The 26,377-nt window shown below is 45.6% G+C and overlaps 2 protein-coding genes across 2 annotated transcripts in view; one reads left to right on the forward strand and one right to left on the reverse strand.

Moving 5' to 3' along the window:
* LOC137907759 (homeobox protein Meis2-like) overlaps positions 1-1,525 on the forward strand; it is a 43,594-nt gene extending 42,069 nt beyond the window's left edge. Inside the window, exon 6 of the mRNA XM_068752115.1 lies at positions 1,224-1,525. Within this exon, the coding sequence (XP_068608216.1) occupies positions 1,224-1,525 (302 nt within the window). The remainder of the gene's footprint in view (positions 1-1,223) is intronic.
* A 12,911-nt stretch (positions 1,526-14,436) lies between these two features.
* cdin1 (CDAN1 interacting nuclease 1) overlaps positions 14,437-26,377 on the reverse strand; it is a 47,774-nt gene continuing 35,833 nt past the window's right edge. Inside the window, exon 11 of the mRNA XM_068752341.1 lies at positions 14,437-14,595. Within this exon, the coding sequence (XP_068608442.1) occupies positions 14,460-14,595 (136 nt within the window). The 3' untranslated portion in view covers positions 14,437-14,459. The remainder of the gene's footprint in view (positions 14,596-26,377) is intronic.

Here is a 26,377-nt window from a genome sequence, read left to right on the forward strand (position 1 = left end):
TGGAAGGGGAGTATTACAGAAAGGTCCAGCTTTCAACCAATGAGACTGACCATTAATCTTGGCCTTTGCTGTCCCCCCCCCCTCTCCTTTCTGTCCTGCTCCTCCTCCTCTTCCCCTCGCCGGGGCCCTCCAGTGTAATTTCTTAATTGCAGTGTACTAAGGTGGAGGAATGCAGCGAGTGAGCATGCCTAGTGACCTTGCAGCGACCTCTCCCCTCTTATTACAGATTCTAATCCCCCAGGGGTTCACATTACAAAGCAGGTCGGCCCAGACCCAATCCCAGATCCAGGCCCCCCCCTGGCTCCAGCGGGACCCCCTGCTCTCTCACTTGTCTCTCCCCAAGGTCCAGCCCTCTAGGCCAGCTATGTTCCCATACTCCAGTCCCTGGCTCCAGGAAGAACCCCCCACATCTTACTTTTTTCTTTCTGATTACAACAAACAGCAGTGTGAAAAGCCAAACAGTGGCACTGCTGAGCCGAACTCCGTGTGCCGGGTCCTGTCACAGTATGAGACGCCAGCATGCTGAGGTCCACCTCAAGGAGCATCAACATACCTCAGCTGCTCTTTCTCTCTTTTATCTTCCTCTCGACTCTAGATTTCGGTTCTCCGCTCTTTTTTGTGTGGTGTGTGTGCTCGTGCTGCCAAAAACGCTCCAAGAGCAGCACTGTGTTTAGCATAAAACGCTTTCATTCGGGCGGGTGGAACCGAGCCGTTAATGCTCACTCGTCTTGGTGATTTAACGAACCCGAATCACCTAGTCCTAAATTATTTAATATCTTCTTTAAGCGATTCAAACTCAAATGCGCTCACAAAGGCACATCCCCACGAGAGCGCCTGTTTGGTTTGTCACTTGAGTCAGCTGGGGAATTGACTGTTCCACTTGTAAAAGTATTAGCGCTTCTCCACGTCAATACGGTCGGTTGGTTTTCCTCTCGTCCTCCAGGACTTCAGTGTCTGTGGAGGACTGAGGATCATTTTCCAACCTGAGACCTGACCACAACGCTATTGGGCATTGTAAACCACTCACCATACCCAAAAATAGCCCAGTGCAATGATGTCTCGCTTTCCTGTGCTGCAATGTCATCAAATCTGACGAGCTCTTTTTTGTCGGGGTTGTTTTTAAATTGAATTAAGGTCCATTAATTGTTGGAAGAAGCTGTCAAAGCCGCTGAGAGCCGATGGTTTTATTGAATGCATTCCCTTCTTTCTTGTCGTTCTTTCAGGTTTGCCAGGCATGCCAGTGGAGTACGTACCTCAGAGCGGTCCTATGGGCATGAGCATGGCTCCTCACACTTACACCAACCCCCACCAGATGACCTCTCACCCCTCCCAGATCCGACACGGACCCCCTCTCCACGCGTACCTGCCCGACCACCCTCACTACCACCACCACCACCACGCCATGCTGATGCATGGAGGACCCTCATCACACCTGGGAATGACCATGTCTGCACAGAGACCCCCTTTGCTCACTCCCATTGACCCGAGTACTGGAGGACAAAGCCTGGACATCCATGCCCAATAGTTTAAGGGAACTACTACTACAGCTTCTACAAGAAAAGAGTTTAAAAAAAAGAAGGAAAAAAAATGCAGCGGCCCACAATAAATCCTATTTTGAGGCTATTTTTAAGAATAAGAAATGAACACTTTTGACCAGAATTTGACACTAAAGAAACAGAATTCCAGATGAGCTGTGATATTTTTTTTTTAGGCTTGTCAATTTTGTTACTTTCATCCAAACGGAGGACCAAGCTGACAAGAACACTTTGTAAAGTCTTGGGCTTTTGGTATACCAGATCAACAGAGGACGTTTTGACATACACGTGTGCAAAGAACGGACAAGACGCGCACACACTTAAAAACACACGCTTTCGGCGCACTCACACGCGCACCGTCATAAATATGTTCAGTTCACTTCCATGTGACATGCGAAATCGCTTCTAAAACACATTGACTATGGAAGATTTAAAAGAAAAAAGAAACAACAGAAAGACTCCAAGAGTTATAACTACTGTAGTATAAAAAGTATAGATGAATAAGTTAAAACTTGTGCATTCTTTTTTTGTTGATCACATGGTTTATGTTTCTTGAGCTAGTTTTAGAATTAAAGGTTAACCTTTTCTCTCTCACACTGTGTGTGCTCCTTCCTGGAGGAGAAACTGTCTCGCAGCACAGCACTATAAAAGAAAACAACAACAACAACAACAAGGCTCCAAACCACGGAGGGCAATCAGGTCCTGTCCCCTATAAGAACAGGGCATGATGGGAAAAGGCTGCTAAGTGACACCGGATCTCTCCAGAAGATTCAGCTTGAACATTTGTCATGCCCCCCCCCCACCTTTTTTTTTTGGATTCATGAATGAATGTTGCCCTGTAGGTTTTAAAGGAAAAAAAAAAGTTCATTGTTTGAATTGCCCAAGCACTGGATTGTGTTGGTTTTATACATTTTTATTTGAATATTATTTTATTTTTTTTGTACCCTGGACTCTCATTGGTCAGAGCCTATTGAAGGAAGCTTAATAGTGGAAAAGCAACATCCTACGGCGCTTCTTTATCCGCGGATCAACACTCTTTGCCATAAGGACGATACTGACACAAACATTGATTCTGTGGCACTGGAGAAGCATTTGATGGTTGATGCACCAAAAAACTTATAACTAAAAAAAAAAAGAAAAGAAAAGAAAAAAAAAACTTAAATTATGAACTCAATGCTTTTGGAGGGGAAAAGCTGAGAGAATATTGTAACAAACTTCGTACAGAGTTCAGTCTATTAATTGTTTCATGTTAGATATTCTATGTGTTTACCTCAATTGAAAAAGAATGTTTTTGCTAGTTTCAGATCTGCTGTGGCATTGATATTGTATGTCCATGAATTCCTTCCTTTTTCAGCACGTGTTCCTCACTAGATGATAAGATGCCGTCTCCCTTAAGCTTTTGTCAAAAATTACATTAAATACTTGTATGAGGACTGTGACGTAATGTTTAAAAGGTGTTCAGTCACAAATGCTGTAATAAATATTTCATTTTTGATTTTTGTTAGATTTATGTGTGATTAACTGTGTTATCAACAGAAACCTTATCCATATTTGAATATACAATTATTATTATTTTAGATAATCTGGCCTATTAACAGTCTTTTTTTTGTTTTTGCAAACCTGTGTTGCTTTGGCAATTTATTAAGGCACACAAATAAGTATTTGGAATTGTAAAAAAAAAAAAAAACTGCCAACGGTTTAAATTAGACGACAGATTCACTTTGAACCCATCATAGTTTTAGACAAAAATAATAAACTACCAGCATTGATGTGTTTGTAAATACTCTCTCAATCATATTGGCCAAAACAAGCAAACTAAACAATACCAAATTACATTTCTTGAACATTTTAGTTATGGCTATTTTTTTTCTTAGCAATATCCCTTATTTAGATTTACAGGACTCATAATGATAATTTTTGTAAATATTTTTTGGATTATAAAAACAGTTGACAGATTCTGTCTTCCTTTCGTTCAGACAATAGAAAAGGGAACTGTCCCCGGTGAGACACATGGCTGGCCTCCGTAAATGTGCCCTGCGTATTTCTGCCGTTTTACAGCGCCACCTGTCGGCCGAGTCTGGCAACGCCCGATGAGCTCTGATGGCCTGTCCGCGCCTCTCCCTTCTCTGTGCTTTTTGGGCGCGTTTGCCCGCGGCCATCCTCGTCATAGCCTTAAAACAGAAATGACAACATCACTTTGGCTGAAATATTTTATGACTTTGGCATGGAAGTTACGCTGAGTCCGATTCGAGCCCTCCAATGTGCTTTTCTCTTTTTAATTTTAGTTAAGAACACTGCCCCTCACTTAACGTGTGGAACGACGGATATAATACGTCACACAAACTACAATAATAACAATAAAATTGTGATACAAATCATATTTGTAATATAATTTAATAATATGTTGTTATTTGTATTTAGTCCACTAAAATAAATCGGCCTGCTGGGAGTTTTGGTCGTAAATTCAACTCTTTATTTTTATTATGTACGTGGAGTTCCGTATTTTTTCCAACCATTGTCTAAAGAAAAAAAACTGAACAATTTAATTCGTTTTTATTTATTTTTTGCAATAAATCTGAAACGCCATAAAATGCTCATAATTCCGAAGATGTTTACGCAGCAGTTTTCAGGCCGCATATTTGTTTAGATGTCGCTTTCAGTGCGTTCTGAATTAGAAAACGCAAAAAAAAAACAGTAAATAAAATAAGAAATAAATCTAAACTATTTGTGCTTTAAAATATATATTACACAGTGATTGTTTTCTTTATAATATAGCGACTTTCTATATCTTAAATTAAACGTTTTTTGTATGTATGTCTAACCATCTCATCAGAATATTTATTTTTATTTTATTTTACTCAGGGTGTTTTATTGTTTTGTTTTTATTGAAATTCCTGCTAAAATATCTTCACGTTTCATTTTTGTGAAACACTTTCTCTTCAGACACAGATGGATGCTGGGCCTCCACCGGGCAGGGTGAAATGTAGATATTTATTGGTTTTACATCAGCGTCTCGTTACTGATGCATCTTTTTTTTTTCTCTGCTATTCAAAACCTATAAAGACCCTTTTTGTTTTGCCGTTGCTCTATTATCCTCTGGATAAAACGGAAGGAAGAAGCCCTCCGTTTTGTGCGGAGATTATCAGATGAGAAAGAGAAAACGCTAGGATTACTGTGGAAGGAGAGGATTTTAATATTAATAGTTTTTTTCTACCCCCCCTCCTCCTCGCCCCCCCCGTCCTTCCCCCCGATGAGACAGAAGGTAGATTGCCTCTGCCGCTTTCCTTTTGCCGATTCGGTGTGACAGGGATGATGGATGATCCAGCCGAGCTAAACAACTCCTCCCCTTCATCTCCTCCCTGTCAAAGCCAGTCCGGGCTGCTGCTGCTGCAGGAATAAAATAAGGAATATATTCCCTCTGCATTGCTGCACAATGTTTCCTGCCCCTCTGGACGACGCGCACTCTGCCTGAGCGACAATATTAAAACTCAACACACACGCACGCTTGAAACACTGGGCCTGCATGTGCGTGCGCTGCAACGCACAGGCAACATGTTAATAATAATGCTTATAGGTTATTGGCTCTGTGCGATTCTCTGGAGAGCATCTGGTAAAATGTATGAGGAGGGAGAGAGGACGCAAATGTGTATTTTTAGATGTGCATCTGCTGGAGGGGGGGGCAAACAAAAAGTTTCGTTTCTGCTTTGTTTTCCTTTCATAAGGCTGATTTTGATAGTGGTCGTGGACGCGCGTGGACGCGCGTGGAGGCGCTGACTGTCCTTCGCTTTGCAGCTGGCTCTCCCCGAAATGGCTTGCTCAGGGGGACAGGTTTTCGGTGTGCGCGTCTGTGACTGTGCTCTGCCCTCCTTTAAAAAAAAAAACATTTCAGCAGTTTTCGCCCCTCTTGCCATTAGGTGTTTCTATGACTACGTTATGTAGGCCTGTGTGAGCGGGTCAGAGGCGGGGGGGGGGGGGGGGGGCGGGGGTCCCTGAGAGAAAAGGGCCGCATTTGGCTGATCATTTATCAATGTCAGCCGCATAATGATTCTCCCTGCAGTCCCCCTATTGATGAGGATAATTACATTAGCTCAGAGTGACTGATCAATAAAGCCCAGGGAAAATGGTTTATTATAGCACCACCGAAAAGGCTTTCTTGAAGAGGGGGACTTTTTCTTTTGAATAAGAGACAAGGTTGATCCGCACAATCCAAACTCCACAAGGATAATCAAGTAAAGGCAGAACTTCATCTGCGAGCAGGTTTAATGGTGTCATGTTGTTGTTGTTTTGTCCTCGTGATGTTTTTGTTGTTGAATTTCTTCATTTTTGGTTGTTTATGAATTGAAATAATCTATTTTGTCTTCAAAAATACAGAGAGTCACATTTATATATATATATTTCAAGTCAAATATAGGAAGTATCGCTTCATCCTAAAACCCCCCAACAAGAAAAACAATCAAACCACAACCTTCAGATAATTAAGACGTGATTTTGCATTTTGCATGCGAATATTGTTATTTTTGTTTTTTTTATTCTAAACTACTAAATAGACAGAATAAACAACAGACGCCTAGAAGGAGCGTCTCTCTCTCTCTCTCTCTCTCTCTCTCCGTCAACAACTTATCCCCTGTAGGAATGTTGCGAACTCTTTCGCCTTAATTTTCTGCGGTGCTCCGCGCCAGATTCCGTTTACCGCTGATGAACGCGTCTGCGGGAGACAGATCCATTATCTATTTATCATTGAAGATATGTTTTTTCACAGACAATGGAGGAAGAATCGCGCCCACTGACGTTGCCCGTTAATAAACGCGCACTTCCTTATTTTTTATTGTTTCTCGGTGGCGTTTTGATCATTTTTTTCTCGAATAATAAAGTCTTGAGATATTAGAATATATATATTTTTTATTTTAGCAAACATTAAATCATAGATAAAGCGTAATTTATGATGAAGAAATAATCGAAACAAACTTATAGGTGACATTCAGGACTTTTGCGATTCAATTATAGGCGATTTTTGTTTTATTCCCAGTCTTCTACAGTGAATGACAGTTGCCCCCCCCCCCAAACACCCTCCTCTTCCAGCACGCGTCCCCCCCCCACCCAAGATAATTCTTAATGACATGAAAATGTTATAATTATCTAAATAAAATGGCTAAAGGGCTTCAGAATGAGCCGAAATTGCAATGGACATTTGTTAAGAGGCAGAAAAGGAGGGCGCATGAGTGCAGAATAAATAAAGCGCAATAAAAAGGGAAATAGCGAGAGTTAAGTCAAGCCTTGAGGTACTCAAACCTTTATTTCAATCAGTTAAGATTTAATTAAGCAAGCCCCAGGCTCCAGCGTCTCTTTTCCCCTCATTATGCTCCCTTCTTCAGGCTGTGTTACAATGGCCCCAAGGCTGACAGTGTTTGACCGGTTTATCCAGGGAAATGAGCACAAGTTTATGCCTCCAGATTTCCAAATAAATCTGGCATTATTCCATCATGAGACTGAAGTCTTAACGGTGAGCAACAACATATCGATCTGACTTAATTTGTGGAAAGTTTTTTTTTTCACTCTTAATTCCTTCGGTTATTTTGAGAGCTTATTAAAACATTTTTTTTAGAAATATCTTGCGGGTATAGCCGAAGGCAGCAACGTGAGACATTTCACAAGAACCGCAAATAACAGGAGAGAGAGAGAGAGAGAGAGAGAGAGAGAGAGAGAGAGAGAGAAATACGCACCTAATATTTTCTAACATTTCGCGCGATGTTGATAGAAAATGTTCTTTCTGTAGGCGGAGTGCATTATTCAAATGAATGTATTATTAATTCCAATATAGGCCTACTGCGAGGAGGGGCCGCCCCCCCCACACACACACACCATCCCTCGGCGCACTGCTATTACATAATGGCGACCCCTTCTGGTGGCCAAAGTAAATGTGGAAGAAGAAGAAGTTTGTTTGCTGTTTTGTTTACAGTTTCTCACTTCAATCCTCTGGTAGAATAAATCTCCTATGTTTTGATTATTATCTTTCATTTAGAGCCTTTTATGGTCCCAGTAAAGCCCCTGACCTTCTGCAGTAAACGTGACCTCCAAAGGTTTCCATCTCATATTTACTCACAGGTATAAAGCTCCTTATGCATGTATTAGACGGGCACGTTGATGGTAAAATCGATAAAGATGGATTGTAGGGTCAATATTATGCTTCCTACCTGGGGAATTGTTGCCCGGCTCCACTTCTTGAGTGTGAGTGGGACACGGAAAGAAGGCAATTCATAATATGCAACCGCAACAAGAGCAGAGCCGAGAGTATGTGCGTGATAAAAGGAAAGAGAGGAGAGCTTGAAGTGCGGGACAGCAGGGCGGAGTCATCCAGCCAGGGGCCTGATGGGCCCGGCAAACGCTGACATCATTAATCACGACCCCACTTGAAGATCATGGCCCAAAGTATAGAATCGGTAACCATTATCGTCTCGGATGGCAGTTAAAACCTCTCCTTATTTTTCAAAACAGTGTAATGGCATAGAAAAAAAAAAGAGAGAGGCCAAAGACGGCGGAGGGAGAACCAGAAACTGGTGTCACTGGGATGGAGTTACAGACTAACGTTTCCTCTGGAGGAAGCATGAAGGAGACACAGAGGTGGTAGATGGGTCATAGGTCGCTGCTTTAAAAGGGCGAAAAGTCTGACTTAGAAAGAGAACAACGAGCAGCTAAATATGAATCTCCAAATAATGAAAAACTAGAAAAGCACTCAGAGAGTAATATCCGCCATCCGGATCCAATCCGGATGAAATTTCTGTGTTGAGGCAGCGGCCCCCACCCTACATGTCTGTGTCAAATTCCATACATTTGCGTTTAGTTTCATATCATGTCTTATAAAAAGAAAACCCCAAATAGCATGCAATAATTCAGCTTGAAAAGTGAAATCAAACAAAGAGGTTATCGACTAAAATCGATTACAATCTATCGATCCGTTTAAAAGTCTCAACGGATTTGTCAATATTTTGACATATTTATATGGAGGATTATCAAATCTGTCCAATTATGCAAATATGCAGAGGAGACGAGTCAAACGCAGAGACATTGGTATGGCATTTTGAAAATGTTATGCTTAAGATGTATATTTCCTCTATTCCTATTTCCTCCTGTACACACAGAGGCTCGGGGTCGCTAGCATGACCCCTGTTAACAGGCGGAAGTTGCAGTGATGAAAAGGAATAGCTCTTGTCAAGCACTGTTTTACTACAGCTGGTGGGAATAAATAGTATCCAAGTGAAGAGCAGCAGGAGCAGCAGGAGGAGCAGGAGGAGGAGATATGGAGCTATTTGAGTGTTTGACCACAGGGAGCCTGGCTTTTCATATCGCCTCCACACAATAAAAGACAGGCCTGTGTTTGTGTGACTGTCTCACAAGTCCAACTTTGTTTCTCAACTGGGAGTTTAAACTGCTGTCAATATTCAGATAGCCTTCATCTGCCAATAATAACAGGCATCCGGCTCCCTATCTTATCTGTGGGCCAGGTAGCGCCGCACCTGGGGGGGAGCCTGGGCCAATAGAAAGGCTCTTGTCTGTCTGTGAGGAGTTAATGGAGAACACCACTGGAGACAGGAAGTCCTCAGAAAGTAAAAAAAAAAAAAAAAAAGCACTTTATTGCACAGCTGAATGGCCTGGCATAGAGTTTCTCTCAATCCCAATGGGAAAACCACATTACAGGTGCTCACACAGGGTCATTACAACAGGGCGATGGAGTTCAAGTGATCCATTGCATTTTGAATGACAACATCACGTTGCTCTATTCATTCCTCCCTCTTGTGCGACCTGACGATGATCCCTGAGGGACTGGGATGTTGTCAGACAACTGATGCGCTGCGGGGACACCGACAGCGTAGCGGGCGAGGTTCCGGCTCATTCAAGTTTTGCCTCATCTGCTCAAGACAATCGTGGCAGCTGTTGCTTTCGTGCAGCAACAGGTTTGAGGAAACCGGGACCCACACTTGCACAGCAACCTGACATCGTCAGGCCTCTTAGAATGAACAGCGACATCGATCCCTCGCAGGGCTGACCTCCCTTAAGTCAAACCCAGATGATGTGGGACATCTGTTTGGATGGAAGTGTATATTTACCTGTCACCAGGTACTCAAGGGCATGGCGGTGCAGCGGTTGTATCCAGCCCAAGAGTGGAGTGTTTGGCAGTGAAAATGAGTTGTAAAAGTGATAAATGGCACATATATTTCTAGCCGAAAAGCACCGACGCTGTCGATGTGCTTTGACCGCCTGACAAAATACTCCTAAGACATCACAAGAAAGAAAAAAAAGTTGCACCCGGTCAGTTCCTCCTTTCCCGCTCTGGCGTCTGCTCCCATCGCTGCCTTCCGAAATTCCCCATTATTATGTAGCCGATGATAACAGTTCGATAAAATAACCAATCACATCTGCACGATCAAATAAATCCAGAATTAAAGCGGAGTCTGCACATAATGAAGGAGGCATCTCATCTACGCAGTGGGGGGTGATGCCGGGGTTTATTGTGGTGTGAGAAATAATCACAACTTCAGTTTTTTGGACAAATTCAGGCGGACCTCTGAATGAGGAAGGAGGTCTGCCGCCATCAACCGGATTAGTGGCTCTGATTATGTCCTACATCTGAGCTTTGCTCTCATCATCGATCAAAACCTGTGGTTGAAGCATCCCATAAAAAGCTATGAATGTTTCCATAGCCACCGCCATCCATGCACGGCAAGCTCACCAGCGCACTCATTCCGAAATAGCAAGCTTGTGACAGCTCTCATCAGGCAATCAGGCTCACAAACAGCAAGCCAGAGTTCATTTTGGCAGAATCAGATTTTGTCTCCGGCCTCCTTCAGCAAACCTTCTTTCCCCCCGTGGACAACTTCCCTGGGTCATATTTTCCTACCACACAGCTACAATATATAGCTGTATATACGATCCAATATAGAGCGTGTCACGGCTGCTCGTGCTGCCCCCCCAAGTTCCCGCCGGACCTGGTACCTGTACCTGCAGATGTTCCCAGGCTTTCTCTGGACCCTTGCTGAGAACACGGTTCCTGGGACGCTTCTGTCAAGGTTCCAAATGCCACTCTGGGGGGGGTTTGACCTTTTCTGGTGGTTGACGCTGGAGCAGGCAGCCTCCGTGCACGTCTGTCACCCCTGTGGTTACAACCATAAATGCACTGATGGACTTTGCCCCCCTCAACGCTCCTCGGATGTGGTCGCCTCCGTTTTCTCCTTGATACGGTGCATTGCACGCCGAAACAATGGGGAAGCACTGAGGCTGAAATAAGTGCCACTGGAAAGCGGCTAATGTACGACACCTCGGCTAAACTCGGGCCTGTCAGACGGGCCTCAGTGCTGGTCACAGATACACAGCGTATCGGCTCACGCTGGAAGGAACTCCAAGCACGCTACTTGGATTTCTTCCGAAGGCGTGAGTTACACGGGGAATGAGACCAACAAACCGGAGCTTGGCTGCAAAAGGAATACCCCAATTAGCAAGAAGCCCAGTCAACAACGTTCTTTTTATCGTGGCGTACCATCTGATGAATGTGGGTTCCCTATTAACGTGTCACATCGGCGTCCGGACTGATCTCTGCGGGGCTCTGCCTTTTGAATCGCACAACTGTGTCTCGGCTCATCTCACACTTCCACTGACTCATGCATCATGAAACCAATCTAGCCGCCCCCCCCATCCCTATATGATCAGTTTCCTTCAATCTGCCTTCCATGCTGTCAATCAAATATCCACTGTTTTGCCATTTAAAAACCCTCCCCCAGTGTTATTCAAGTCCTTTAAAAAATGTTTTTTTAAATTTCAAACCAGTTGCTCTAACTCTTCCAGGAGAACATTTGATTTATTTCCATTCGGTGACGTCCTGCTGACTCGGGGGGGAGGGGGCCAGGGGTGCTGCGACAATCCGCACTAAAAGCGAAATTCTGGACTGGAACTCACTTCACATAAATAACACAGGAGTGTGGAGGGAACCCGTTTGGTGGTCTGCTGGAGAAATAGAACCAAACCCATCAGTCTGTCTTGGGTTTTTTTTTAATTCTCTGTGTCTCAGTCAATCTAGCAGCCTGTGTGAAGAGGCATAAAGCAGCAGGATGTGGAATGCATTGAGCCGAGATGTTCCTCTGAGTACGGCGTGGACGCCCAGCAGCACCAGGCGAGACGGAGAGGCTGATGTGAACCTTATCAAACTAATCTGACACGCGGGACTCACAAATTTTACAATTGTATCCACTATTGCAATATTCAGTAAAACGTGTGACTAAAATGTTTTGCATGTAGTTTCTTGGCAGAACTGTAAGAAGACGGCGTTAAAATACTTCCAATTTGTTAATTAGTCACACTAACTTACTATCAATAATCCTGATTATGATTGCAGCTCAAGGGCTTCTTTGATTCAAAAACTACCGCGCCTTCAGGAAGGTGTTTGCTGAATGCCTCTTGCAGATCGGATTTCAACAGAACGCTGATGTTCCTGGCCCCGGGAAGCAACCTCTCCAAACTGGACTTATTTGGAGAGCACTCGAGTGCCCCATTGTTGTGGCAAGAACAATGACGCTAAAAAGAGGTGAGAGACAAGGGCAAGCAAAACACAAAATAAAAACGTCCTGCTCTTAAATTGTCAGTTGGAAGTTGTTTTTTTTTAATTCTATATTTGCACTAACATCATGGAATTATTGTCAGCGGACGCCAACCCCTGCCTTTGAAGTTGACTTTAAAAAGTCATATTTAGTTTGCATTGTGTGCAGAACCTAATTTATAGGAGCTGACCCTGGCTCCTCTTTTGTGCGACAGCCATCTTGGAAAACAATGGCAGGAAGGCTTGAAACTTAAGAGGAACTGAATCTGCTGTTTTCCATGTTTTCTGTGCTTATTGAACAGAGAATTTTCCCTCCCCGAGTAAAATGGCTCTGTTTCTGTGTCCAACAGGAGCCATAAAATGATGTCTAAGCATTCCATGGCCAGGCATTAGGGCCGAGTTTAACTGGACACATGGGGACAGTTGTTTTGTACCACATGGAACGGGGCGGGGGGGCTGACGGAGGAAGTCACGGCCGCCTGGTGACCTCACAGTCACCCACTGGCCTCCTCATGGAGGGATCAAGGCCTGAATGGGAGCCGGCTGAGGGTTAGAGGTTTAAGGGTAACAAATCAAGCAACACTTTAATGGTATTTAACCCCAAGCATTCCACCTCTCACGGTGCGGGCGGCGCAGAAACGCCTTATTTATAAGGAATTCTCTTCATTAATAGCTAGACAGGGTCGGCTTCAGGAGAACACTGAAGAAAAGGGGATCATTTCAGGACTATTTCACCGAACCTCTCACCTGCAGCCTGCTTTGATTCACCTCTCTGCAGGGGAGCAGGTATGTGCTGCCGGTCAGCTGTGACGCCTCTGTAGTAAAAGATCAGTGGTTTAAACTGGACCCGGACTGGAATGGGGTTAAACTCAAAGTCAAACCGATTTGGAAGAAGGACCAGATCCGAATGATCCGGCGCTTCTGGTGTTTATGTCTCTTTAGCTTGTTTTGTGTATTCTGAGCATTCACTCTTTCCTCTTATAATTTCTGCGCTATGAAGAAAAGAACACGATGGGGACCTCCTATAGACGGCGCGCATCTGTCTCTAAAAGCATCACTCAACTTTATGTCCACCTCTGGCTCGACGAGCCAGCTAGGCTGTGCTCCTTCCACTGGTGGCTGCTCATAAATGGAACTACGGTTGTAAAGATGTGCAAGTGACAACTGTTGGATAGACACACGCCTTAAAATCAGGCGTTATTACCTACCTGTAGACGCCGAGGCGAGGTAAAAAAGACATTTAATGATGCATGCACAGTTAATAATGCTCAAAGTCAAGACAAGATTATTTATTATATCAAAACTGTTTATTAGTCATCAGTACATACTGCAGCACTGCTGCATAGATGTGACATACAGATCTTTGGCTTCTTCGCTCGGCTACTACTTGGCTGATGATGGATGATGGTCTATATTCAGCACAGCCATTATAACAATTGAAGAAATACTGTGGACTGAAAAAAAAACAAGTTATGAAAATGTCAAAATGTTTCTCTCGTGTAAAGATGACTGAATTTCTCTGTCTCATACCAGTGTCAGAACGTCTGTGCCGTCTAAGTATGAATTAAATCAAGGAATACTGAACTTAATATTAATACCATGCAAGTGAATCGACACGGTGCGCCAGCTAAGTAGCAGCTGCGTGTAAATCTGTGAAGATTCATAATGACAATTCATGCATTTACCTAAATAGATTTCATAATGGAAGCTGAATAAAGGTCCCAGTCAGATCTCTTTAACGTTGAAATGAGCAGATTTACCCCCCCCCCCCCCCCACCCCCACCACCACCGGAGAATGACTTCGAGGGCACCGAATGACGCAGGTAAGATTCAGGCATCCACCCAGACCCCGGACCCCACCTCACTTATCTGCCAATGGAGCAGAGGAGGAAGGGGTGACAAAGGCCAGGCCTTTGGGTGTGATAAGGAAGGACCATGTGTCCCGCTTTGGCCCGGGCTCGCACCCTGGCCTTCCGTTTCGAGAGGTCACCCAGGGGCCGGGAAATCTTGCAAGATGGTGCTTTCATGCTCAGGTATGAATCTGACTGTGTTGTGAGATGTACAGATGCCGGGGGGGGGGAATTACATGTGGTAACTTTGGGACGGGGAAGGAGAGGGAGGAAGAAAGGGAGCAGACAGAGGCGGAGGGTCAGGCGGAGTTCAGGGCAGATTCTCGCCAGGAGTCTCACACTGCAGGAAAGGCAAATTGCTTCCGGATCTAGGCATCCACCCCTGTTCTTTCCTCTTCCCGCCTCTTCAGGTTCCGCTCTCCGTCCTTCAATTCATCCGTTCTTCTTTAGTTTCTTTTAAAGTGTGGGGAAGGGGGGGGCACTCGTCTTTTGTCAGTCCTGTTCGGTTATGTGGCACAAGGTGACGATGTCTGTCGGGAAGCAGTCTTTGAGCAGTATGCCTCTGTCCCTCTGGCAGTCCAGCTCTCCTATGAAACCATACCAGTAGATGACAAGGCCTGGACCGAACCTGGGGGAGCAACAACAACAAAAAAGAACATCTTTTGTCAGAACGTCTCCGTCGTCTCAGATGATACCAATCAGTTTTACCACTGCTTTGCGTTAATAAAACGTTTACGACCGCCGACTTCAGATTTGAAACGCTCGGCCTAAAAAATTGGAGTAAGATAGGAAAAGACGCAAAAGGATGGGACGCGAGTGAGACGGATGTCAGAGAGATAAGGCCATTTCCGCCGATCACAGGCCAGGAAACCTGCGCTGGGGAGAACCGAAAAAGCCGGCAAAAGATTGGGATCCCTCCGACTCTGTGATGCAGACTTGATCACATTACAATAGCAGTGAAATAACAATAATCTGTTAAATAACAAAGCTACACGCCTCGGCTTCTGCATCCTGTCATCAGCGGCCTTTGGCACATAGCAGAGCACAAAGAGTTCCACACAATGTGGGAGACTTGCACATGCTGCATTAACTCGTCCAACGGCGTCTAGCACGTTGATTGAAAGCCGAAGAAACTTCGCCTGTTGGCACGGATTTGACTAAAAGCTATAAATAATGACCACCGAGCAACTGTGACGTTCCAGCTGTTTAAATTCCCTTCCTTTTGTCCTTTCTTCTCTTCCCTTTGCCTCTCTTCTCCAGCTTCTGTGCACCTGAGGTTTTGCAGAAGGTGAAGACACGATTCAAATAGGGGAAATCTTTTCTTTTTTTGGGAGGGAATACACAAAGTTATTTCACTACTTTCCTCACAAAAGGAAATAAATCATAATTCAAGCTATTTATTATGCCCCGCAGAGCCATCGCCGGCCCCTCTCTGGCTCACGTAGCTCAAAGCTGTTCTTTGAACATTAGCTGCCATGCATAAAGACGTGTCACAGTTGAACTGGGAGTGAAGAGCACCTCGGCCCCTTGCTCGCGAGACCCGATTCAAGGGGGCTGGCCGGACCCCGGTCGCAGACACTATCCTCAGACAGTTAACAATGTTGTGGGGGGGCCTCTGGAGACGCAGACAGGAAGCAAGCCAAAGGGCCGAGGAGAGCAGCGGGAGTTCAGCTCCGAGGTAAAGTGAATAAAACCTCGAACCAGCGATCAATCATTTCATATTAAAACACACACTCAAACACCCTATGGTGTTGTTTTAACAGCCAACCTGAGATTCCTCCGTCTCCTGCAACTGAAAATGCCGAAACAGCCGACCTCACGTCTTCAACGAGGTATTTCAACCGCATAAATACTAAATAAAACTTCGCAGCTATGTGCGTACTGTTGACTCGGCCTTGACGCGCCGCATGTTCTACATGCAGTACCTGTGTGGAGACAGACACATGCATGAAATAATACGCGACTAGACACCCCTCCCCTCCCCTAGGAGAGGCCCTGTTGCATGCCCCTGCACCCCTTCCCCGCATTCTACATTTTACAGTGTGTGATTTACGGTGCTGTATCTATGAGCAAACAGGCCAAAGCTACACAGCCCTGGAGAAAGCGCGCAGATGCACACGGAAAGTTCACCACGATGTCACACACATAGCTCAGCCTCTCAGCGGCGCGCAAAGCCCAAGCTCCCGAACTCACATCATTTCTCCAGCCCGCCGCCGCCGCCGCCGCCGCACATGGCCGCCAACTCTTAATATGGAAATGTTATGGAAACTAAACCTAAACATTTACATTAGGCGACTTCAGAAAAGGGGTTATGCTCCTCTTTTTATTCCGCCGTGTGCTGTATGTATTTCCTGTGTTCTGGACGGGGAGGAGAGGTTGAGAAAGGGAGGAAAAAGGGAGACCGGTCTGCACAGAGTGGAGAGAGGCAACCTTCCGAAAAGGTTAAAACTGTACATCAACAGATAAGGCAGCGGTGTGCTATACATCATGTCCCAGGTCTGTCAGGGGAGGCCGAGCACAAATTGAAACACGCACAATTATAAACACAGGGGAGCCATGTCGCCAAGGCCTTTCCATGCCGTAAAGAAAATAAATCGACTTTGAATCCCGCTCAGAATTAAAACAAGTTGATGCTACGGGGACCTTGAGGTAAAAACCTGAAACTGGAAATATCAGCAACACAACGGCGAGAGAGGAGGGGGGAGAGGCCTGGCAGGCCTGGACGGCGTCCGATGGCTGCAGTATGGCTCTCAAGACAAAGTTCTCCGCAGCATTTAGCCGCTAAAGAGCCATTATAAATACAGCGTGCGATGCCTTAAAGCGCCACACACTCCCTGTGAAGTTTGTTTGTTGTAATGCCTGAGAAAGTGAAAGGAAGCGCACCTTGAATTTGTAGGTAAATTATGGCTTATTATGTAGGACGGCTCATCTTAACCTGGCATGTGCTTATTACACACACACACACACACACACACACACATGCACTCCAAGTCAGAGTCAGCCATCTTCCAATAAACACCTAACTGTGTAACGAGTTGGTGAAATTGTTTGTGAAATGCAGCTAATTTCAACAAGGGGGCCACTTGACGAGTCTGGGTGGGGATTGCGGCTGGCAGCCATGCTTTTGTTAGTGCTAATGAGCGGGTGGTGGTCTCATTTAAAGCAGGTGCCAAGCAGCAAAGGAACAAACAAAAAACCTCAAATGGTGAGAAAAAACGTTATTAGTGTCTGCCTGCACAGTATGCACACACACACACACACACACCCTGCAAGTCAGTGCAGTCGAGCCTGACACAGAACTGAGCATTTAATTAAATCTCTGTATTTTAAATGCACAACCCACACAGAGCAAAGTAAAAAAGAAAAGAAAAACTGAATTACAAAAGCTCAAAAACACAATAAAACCTGCACTCTTGTGGAAAGTTGTTTTCTTAATTATATTTATGCCCTTCTCATTTTCCAGGAAAGTCTGAGGTTGATGAAGGTCAGACGACACACACACACACACACACACACACACACACACACACACACACACAGACCTCCTCCCCAAAAGAAACTTTCCGTTTCACATTTATACCAAACCCCACAGATCAAGTCTAATTTGATCTGTCACATTTGGTGAGAGAAAGCTTTGCTAAAACTGGGGGCCGAGCACTTCTGCCAAAACACATTACGCGACATGATGAATTATCAATAAAATCAAGACGAATTTATGCTGGACTTTAAAACGCCGTCACTTCATTTTACACACCGCACAGGCCCATTTTAAACAAACGCCCCAGCAGTGATTTAGACAGCGTAAGCCTCTACCTGAGGGTGAACTTTATGTCTCTGAGGTCTCTCCACAAAGGCCTCTTTGTCTGCGGCATCCATACATCAGGTCACAAGGTAGGCCCAGGAAAACGCTGCCAAACATTAGCTTTAGTCCCTGTTTGCTCCGTGTTGGACAGGTATGGAACCTGCTCAACGTCTTTTGAGACCGAGAGCCTTGGGAACGATCGGGATGAGAGGCTCAGATGAATAAAAGTCTCTGTGTGCGAAGCGGACGAACTGTGTACATAGCGAGTGACAGAGATAAGACGTGCGCATTAGAGACAAATGGCCTGCTCTTTCATGGTCAGTCCAAGCTATGGGCAGCTGCCTATTGTAGTGCATTTACAGGGTCAGATAATGGCCGTGTGACACGTTCGAATGTGTGGAATTCCAGCGAGGTAAAGTCGGCCAGAGCCTCCACGTCAGGTGGCGTCTCCCTGTAGCCGGCCACTGTACATCCAGAGTATTTGAAAGGCCTCGCAGTAGCCGTTTGGGGCCCGTCAGACAGGCTGATGATGAAGACGCCCAGATAACACATGCTTCCATGCACACAAAGAGCATACCGGTATTTAAAGGCTGACAGTGCCTGGAGGGATGTCTGCAAACAGGGCGGTAAATAATCCTCGCTATAAACTATAGATTCCCCCTGTCCCATTCCATTCAAATGGAGAGGCAACCTCCCACAGACGAGTTATTAAAAAGACGGGTGCTAAAAATAGAACATCTCTTACTCCACCTCATTCTTTGTTTTTGTAATGAAGTAAAGGTCTGCTCAGGTATGTGAAACACGAATACCAGGCGGCCGTGGCGCACAATGTTTAACCAACACAAGCACGAAGACGAAGGTGGAAGAGGGGAATAAAATCAAAACAAAAAACCCTTCTGTCATGTATAATTCTCCCAAACACTTTTATGTCTTCAGTGGACAAGATAAGGAAATTGAGTTGGTGCAATGTTGGGTTTAACCCAGAGGCGTGGAAGGGTAATATGTGAGTATGACGGGCGTGGGAGATCAGGTTGAGCCAGTGTGTTGCACTAGCAGCTAATTTATGCTCGCTGATATGGGATCAGAGGATTCAGTGCTTTATCTAGAAGTCATAACATGCCAGGGAATCACTCAACACTCAGCGTAACGCAGCTTTAGCTTCAGGAACGATAAGACAGGCTTTATCGTGAGGCGCATCAACTATTTACATGGAAGCCAAATGTAAAATCGATATGGGTGACTGATATTCCTGGAATACGGAGTTTGGATTTCTGATGCATTTCACCCTCCAAGTAGCACCAAAAAAGGATAAAATATTCAGTTGAAAAACCACAGCACCAAATATGTTGTAAATCCAGCATAGCTTCAAGGAGCCGGGATTAGCTGGATAAACTACTTTTACTCGGGTCTTCTTTTTCTCTATATAATAACTGGACCGTAATTAAGACATTAAGACAATATTGGACTAATAAATATGCAAATAACTCTCAAAAAGATTATTAATAAGAAGACGCAGCAACATGGAATGGCAGCATCCTCTTTATCCGAGTAAGAACAAGAGACTGTGGATGTGACGACCTGTTGCATCGTTGCCGTTTCCATGACCACAGTGCGTCCTTATTGTAGTAAATACGAGTCGTATACTGTTGGTTTCATTAAAATCCTACATACTGTTTTAGTGGTCCGTATTGCATGCTGATAAGGAATGTCAGACGGAGCCGGGGGGCGACTGTGTGTATTATATTAACAACCTTTAATGCTTAACACCCTTACGCTCCCCCGACATGACTGTACTATGGGAGTCTATCTCCTAACAAATTATCACTTTCTCTGACCTCAGCCTCCCTCACAACCTCCTATCAACTCCCCCCCCCCCCCCCCCCCATCTCACATTAACCTAAATCTTATCACCTTACACACACAAACCCTGACAGAGCTCACATCAATCAACTGATTGATAACGCGGCCAACACCTGATTATGTGAATGAGTGCAAGAGCTAAAAAGCATCGGTTTGAAATTTATTTAGGCAGCGCAAGAAAAAGACTTGCTGCCACCTCGCAGGACCATTTGTTCCTTGTTACCACGCAGTGTGTACAATATCAAACTTCCCAAATGACCCTCAGCCAAAGGCAGGGGGGGGGGTCTCAATCAGTGTTTGGAACTCATTAAGCCCCTTAACTGAGCATGTCGCCTAACACATTAGCAGCACACGTCAGGGGGACCACTGTGGACGCTGTGCTTATAGTGTGTTCGTCCCCTCTTAGTTCTAGTGTGTTACGGTCCAACGGCCGACCACTGAAAACTCTCTCACCGTCCTTATCACTCCATCATCCTGCCTTTGCAAGAAGAATTGAATAAGAATAATCCATCGCTATCATATTCTCCGGCAGTGCAAGGGTTAACCCTTCAGACGGCCGAAGCTCACCTGATCTTTTCTCAGACATCGATCGGCTCCCCATCCCCTTTAATGCGCCTCTCCATCATGGAAACGGTTTGATCGCTTCAGTTATGACACACTGAGTGGGGATTCATTAACACTTGATGCTGGTATTATTAAATTCTATTATGGCCCATTCTATTATGGGAGTGCAGGAAAACATTCCAAATAAGGATACTGCCTGGGATTGAGATAACCTTCTTATCCGATACGGGGTTGAAAATACAAGAAGGAAAGTCTCCGAGGTTTCCACCGTTTCCAGATGAGGCTTATTACCCTCCCAAGCTGCTGGCCGGAGTGTTAATTTGGAGATCCCTCCAGAGAGTCCCTCCGGGCTTTGATGTGTACCCAACTCCTGCTTGGAGACAAGGAGCTCCCCCGCCGTGGCAGCATGCAAGCTGGAGGGGGCTGGGAGCCTTGTGCAGACTGAGAAGACCACGGCGTCAGGGGGATACATGCTCCTTTAACCTGTTATTGTGAACTCCCAGCAGCCCCAGCCGATAATTGCCACCCATCTCTGGGGAAACGTAGTCAAAGGTAGGCAGAGCGACAGCCATTTTGTGTGTCCCTCTCCTCCTCGCCCCCGTGGAGCCCCGGTCCGAGCCCTGCCCTAATGTGTTTTCTATTTAAGACGACTCCCCCCCCTCGCCCACACACCCGTACGACATGCACGGCCCTAATCAACAACAGTTTGCACTGTAACCCTACCTGCCCCTGCGAAGGCGCTGTTAGCCTGACCGGGCGCCTGCAAACCTGTGCAGCCAAGGAACAGTGTTACGTGTGTGTGTGTGTGTGTGTATACAGACGACAGAATGTTTATACGCGAGGTCATAGAGTGTGTGTTTGATACTCGGTTTGTCTTCCACATCTCATTACGCCGCTCGAAAAAACAAACAAACATCCGCAGACTCTCACGCCGGGAAGTCGCACTCGAAGGCACGATCATGAATGTGAGCAAAGTCCATGAAAGTCCTTTAAAAAAAGAAAACCACAATATTTTAAGGATAACTAAAATTAATGCAGGAAGAGAAAAATGTAAAAATACACGTTTATTATAGCCGGGTTCTCATTTCAGGTTATGTTTTAACAAACTGTCGGCTGTGCCGCGCAGCAGCCCGTGAAACCCCGCAGTCCACCATGTTTATAGACGACGTGTCCTTTTTCACCGTGAAGCAAAGCATCTGAGTTATCGCCTCTGCTCACACATCGCCACAGCCTCCTGTAGTTCACAGCGACCTGATAGTTTGTAGGGAGGACTCCTGCAGGAGGTGCAACACTGACGTCGTGCTGCAGCTGCATTTTAAGGCCGAGCTTTGTCCTCTTTTCCAATAAAATGCTCCAGTTTTCACATTTTGCCCGACGCATTTTGAGCTACAAAGGTAAAGCCACGTCCTCCGATCATACACAAAACATGCCATTACAGTTAACACATTTGAAACCAATTCAATTCTTAATGCTAATTAAGTTATTAATGCCCCAAGAGGGGGGGGAGCATCATCAGAACGTGGGCATACAAAAAAAAAGGCAGGTGTGCATGTTTGGATTGTAGGGCTTTGGATCCATGAGAAGAATCCTACCCAAAGATTAGAGTTTGGCCTCTAATGTCTCCCTGGGAGAAAAAGGGGGCCTGGCTTTCATCCAAGTCAGCACCTTTGGAAGTGCAGTCGTGTTACCGCCACTAAATCAACATGTCATCGCCCAGCTCAGCGAACTTCTTCGAGCGGTCTCGGCCGCTCGCAGCTACCCCTGCACACCTAATGAATTGGTGTGAATGCCCATCTGTCTGCCGCAACGAAAGGGGAAAAGGAGATTTGAGGAAAAAGAGGGAAATATATTTCTGTCCCCCCCCCCCCCCATGCTAACGATGTAAAAACCTCTGCATCAAGCTTGTGTTGTTTGAATAGAGAACTGTTGCTAGGAGCCACAGCCAGGTTAAAGCATCCTTGCTATCAACCTTGGCCTCAGAGTCCAAAAGGGGGGGGGGGGGGGGGGGGGGACTTTAGAGACGGACGGTGGGCCACAGAAAGCCATGTGCTTACTCTGCACTCTGTTTACATTCCTGAGGGTAATTTTAGACCTTGGCAGGGGGTGGTCAGAGCATGGGGGCCAACATGTCATTGGAACTCGTCAGTGGTCAACGGGCGTGATGGTGGCACCTGGGCATGTGGGTGGTACATACAGCCACAACCACAGACCTCCAGCGGACAAATCACACCATTTAACATTAGCGCCCTTTAAAAAGATCCGACGAGGATCGTCTCGATTAGATGACATGAATAGCCACGCTGTGCCGGGACGACTACGCGGAGACACGAGCAAACAAAGAGGGCTGCTTGAAGGCCGGGGTGTAATCCTGCTAACTGGCCTACCACAGAGCGCCATTAGCTTCGGACACGCGGGATATCCCCAGTGTTTTCGCAGATAATCTGGGGTACAAATCTAATTTCATTGTAGTTTTAAAACGTTTGCTAAGCAAACAAAACAATAATCCTGGTTCAAGAATCGCTGCGGGCTTCTGTGCACATGTTGGGATTTATCTTTTTATTACTTCCAGCCCAGAGTGTCTCTTCAAAGGGCAAAAGAGAAAAAATGTCCATGTGTGTTGTCAGTTCTTGACTGGGGGAGCGGGTGGGGGCTCAGAGCTTATCGAAACTAATTAGGCGAGGGATCAGAATGGAAGTTAAATACTGGGCTACATGTAATAAAAGAAGCAGAGTGGGGGACATCTAGGGGTCAGGCTCACACCAAGCAGTGGTCCTTGGGCAATCTGGTATTGATTTTCACTTGTTTGGGTACGAAGGTGGACGAGGGGGGGGGGGGGGGGTAGGAGGCAGTAGTGCAGTCTAAGGGTCTTGTGAGTTGTCAACTTGACGGTTTAACCCCTTTCGGAGTTAAACAAATAGACGGATCTCCTGGATTGATCTGTCATAGCGATGCCACTGTAAAGCCCCACACAATGCCAACACGGGGGGGGGGGGGGGGGGGGGAGGAGAGCGGGGAGGGTGGCTCGATACAGATGTGGCTATGAATATCTGTCTTACAAAAAAAATGAGAGTGAGAGAAAATAATTCAGTAACGCAAAGGCCCAATGAAACCGTTCAATCCAAGTGGGTTTTCTGTATCTGTAGTAAACGACGGCGTGCACATGTATTCAAGAGATGGTCACTCAAAGCAGGCTTATCGGTGAGATTCGGGCGTCAAAAGGCGCGGGTGTGTCTGATGAAGCGGCACGGCGGACCGTCCGCAGCATCCCGGATGTACTCAGATGTCGGCGCTTCCACTTGTCACTCAAGCCGTGAAGGCCGTCACCCGGAGCGCCTTCCTTCTCATGTCCTTAAACACTCGAAGACCCTTTCCACTTTTCCCCTCTGACCGCCTCATTGCTTTGTCACATTGCCAAAGGGTACTCCATTAGCCTGGCCATGCACAGATGCCCCCCCCCCCCCCTCCACCCTCCCCAACTCTCACTTATACTTAAAACACACCCACACACACACCCACACACACGTGGAGGCTGATACGCAGTGTTATGGCTGTCCACATCAAATTAGAGTGGCCCCTATTGTCCCTATTACGGCCAGGGAACGCTCCATCATGACGGATGTTATGGGGTCCCTCACTTGTCAGGAGTTGTCAGACTGATGCGGAGTCTGGATGCCCACAGCTGACAGGTAATCTTAATGTCTTCAATTAGCCCAATTAGGCCTGTCATAAACAATTCGATAAGTGCCCGGCAAACACAAACAGATAAATGCATGCACAAACACACGCAGACGCACACACTGTGGTCTGCGGGGTATTAATGAGAAAGCTAATGGGTATATCAGCAGATGGTTGACTTGTCTTTTGTTTCAAGGGGCTGTGCGTCTCATCCGCTGCTCTCAGCTGTGCACTGCTGGCTGCTACCTGGTCAGTTCAAATTGTGCCATCTCCTTTCATTAGCGCATCAGCGGCTGAGAATCTGGAAAGGCCGTGACAAAATTCATTTGAGACGAGCGGGAGCAGATTGTCTGAAGCAGGTGCTGGAAGGGCGTTAAAACAAAAGGCGCGCCTTCGAGAAGCTCTGTTGCGCACATGCGTTTTCTATCTCGCTCCGAGTGTGAAGGGTTTTTCCTGGCATTCACATTCAGCCCCCCCCCCCCCCTGCTATAGTAAAGGGGTGATGTCACAAAAGTGTTTTTATTTGTGAAAAAATAAAAGAACAGGGACCACAGAGTAATCAGTTCCGTGCACACTAGGATTTACAAAGCTGTGGTGAAAACCAAATATTGTTTCTAGCGTGACTAAACAGGCCAACACCTTTTTGATTTGGTCTCTCCTTTATCATATCTTATCACAGCACAGCGGTGACACCCACACTACATCCCTTGCCTTTGTCTCCAAACCATTTCTTTCAATCCATCTATTTACATTCCCTATCAATGTCTTTGTCATCAGGCGCGCTGGGCACGTTTCAGCAAATGTGGAGCACAAGCTCATGTTTGAAACCAAGATTCCAACATCTGCAAACACGAGACCCAAGCAAAGTTAGCATCAATATTTAAAGAAGAACTTGACATCAACGCTGCCTTGATCTTATGCACAGAGGCCTTGGAATAGCCCACATTAAGCAGCATTGCTGACACTCTCAATTCGGCTCTTGTGTGCTGGTCTGTGGGCAATCAGGTCAGTGTCGTACAAAGGCAAGAGGAAAATGAGCAAAAAAAAAAAGAAAAAAAACAACCAACAGAGAGGAATTGAGCTACAATCGAGGTCAGGTGAGGCAAACACAGAGCTGCAGCTGTGATGGACACCTAGCTCTACTTCTGGTCTTTACCTCAAGTGACCGATGGAATGCCATCTGACGAGAGAGAGAGAAAAAAGAGAGAAAGAAATAAAGAAAGAGAAAAGCCGTCACTTGGAAGTTGTAATAGGAAATTGCTCTTGGCAACTATTTGTTCAAGCACCAGATTTTTTTTTCATCTTTATGCCAACCCAGCGAACCCCCATTGGAAAACAGGGCAGGTTCCCCTAATGAGTAATCTATTTCAAAGCAGTCGTGTCTGAGCATGACAGTTTACTGAGAGGCTTGAAGAACTGGTAATTACCAGTGTTACGGGGCAATTAATGCATATTACACTGCGGCACTCATGGCGGTGACTGTCAGCTCCCCAATAAAAATGAGCACTCTTCAGCTAAAGGGTGACATTAATTGGGCCCGTAATGACTATGCAGAGGAACCAAGCCAAATAGGAACAAAACAGGGGACTCGCTCCGACTCCAGCAAGAGGGTTGGAAATTGGACTAAAAATGAGATTAATTGCTGTTTAGAAAAAAAAGAAGAGAAAAAAAAATGTGGTGAGAGGAAGAAGGAGAAAGAGGCTGGAATTATAGGGTGCAGAGAGCAAGGGCTGTTCATACAAATGACAAATCAATTAATTATTTTATCCAATATGTTCTATACCTTAAGGAGCGCAGACAGGCCTTGGGCCCATTCCAAGGATTTTGTTACCTCCACTGAGAAGGCAATGATTTTGATAGCCTTGCCATGTGTCTGTCCGCTGGATTTAAAATTCAGAGGTAGAAATAAGATCCGAGCCATCAACATGTGCACCCCCCCTCCCAGTCATCAGATACCCAGAATGGATTGGAAGATATGTATGTTCAACTCGAACAGCATATTTGTCAACATCCGCAAACGTCAACGCATTCTTTCCGCGGATACCGATACGTCCGCAAGAAGTAGAGGAGTTTCCGACAACGGATACCAAATAAACAAAAAGTGGTAAAAGCAGCGGTACATACAAACACGTAAACACGTGCATCCGGGCGGCCATGCGTCGGATGACTTGGAGAATACAGAGACGGAGTCAACACTTTGAATTTGTTGTTCCTCAAATCCTTCCTGAACCATTGTGGTGATGCGGCAGGGTGCCTGACTTTGTTGAAAGAGGCCACTGCCATCTTGGAATGCTATTTCCATGAAGGGGTGTCCTGAATTTGTAACACTGTTTAGCGCGTAGTAAGAGCCGAAATAAAATCCATGTGAACGACGGGACCCAACGTTTACTAGCCTAATGCGGCACAATGCCTTCATCGGCTTGCCTCCTTCCCTTAGCGCATCCTGCAGCTATCTACGGACAGACACTGTATATAGATATGAACGTTGTATGTGAGTTATATATATATA

The sequence above is a fragment of the Brachionichthys hirsutus genome, chromosome 18 (genome assembly GCF_040956055.1).
Source record: "Brachionichthys hirsutus isolate HB-005 chromosome 18, CSIRO-AGI_Bhir_v1, whole genome shotgun sequence".
In the NCBI taxonomy this organism is placed as follows: Eukaryota; Metazoa; Chordata; class Actinopteri; order Lophiiformes; family Brachionichthyidae; genus Brachionichthys; species Brachionichthys hirsutus.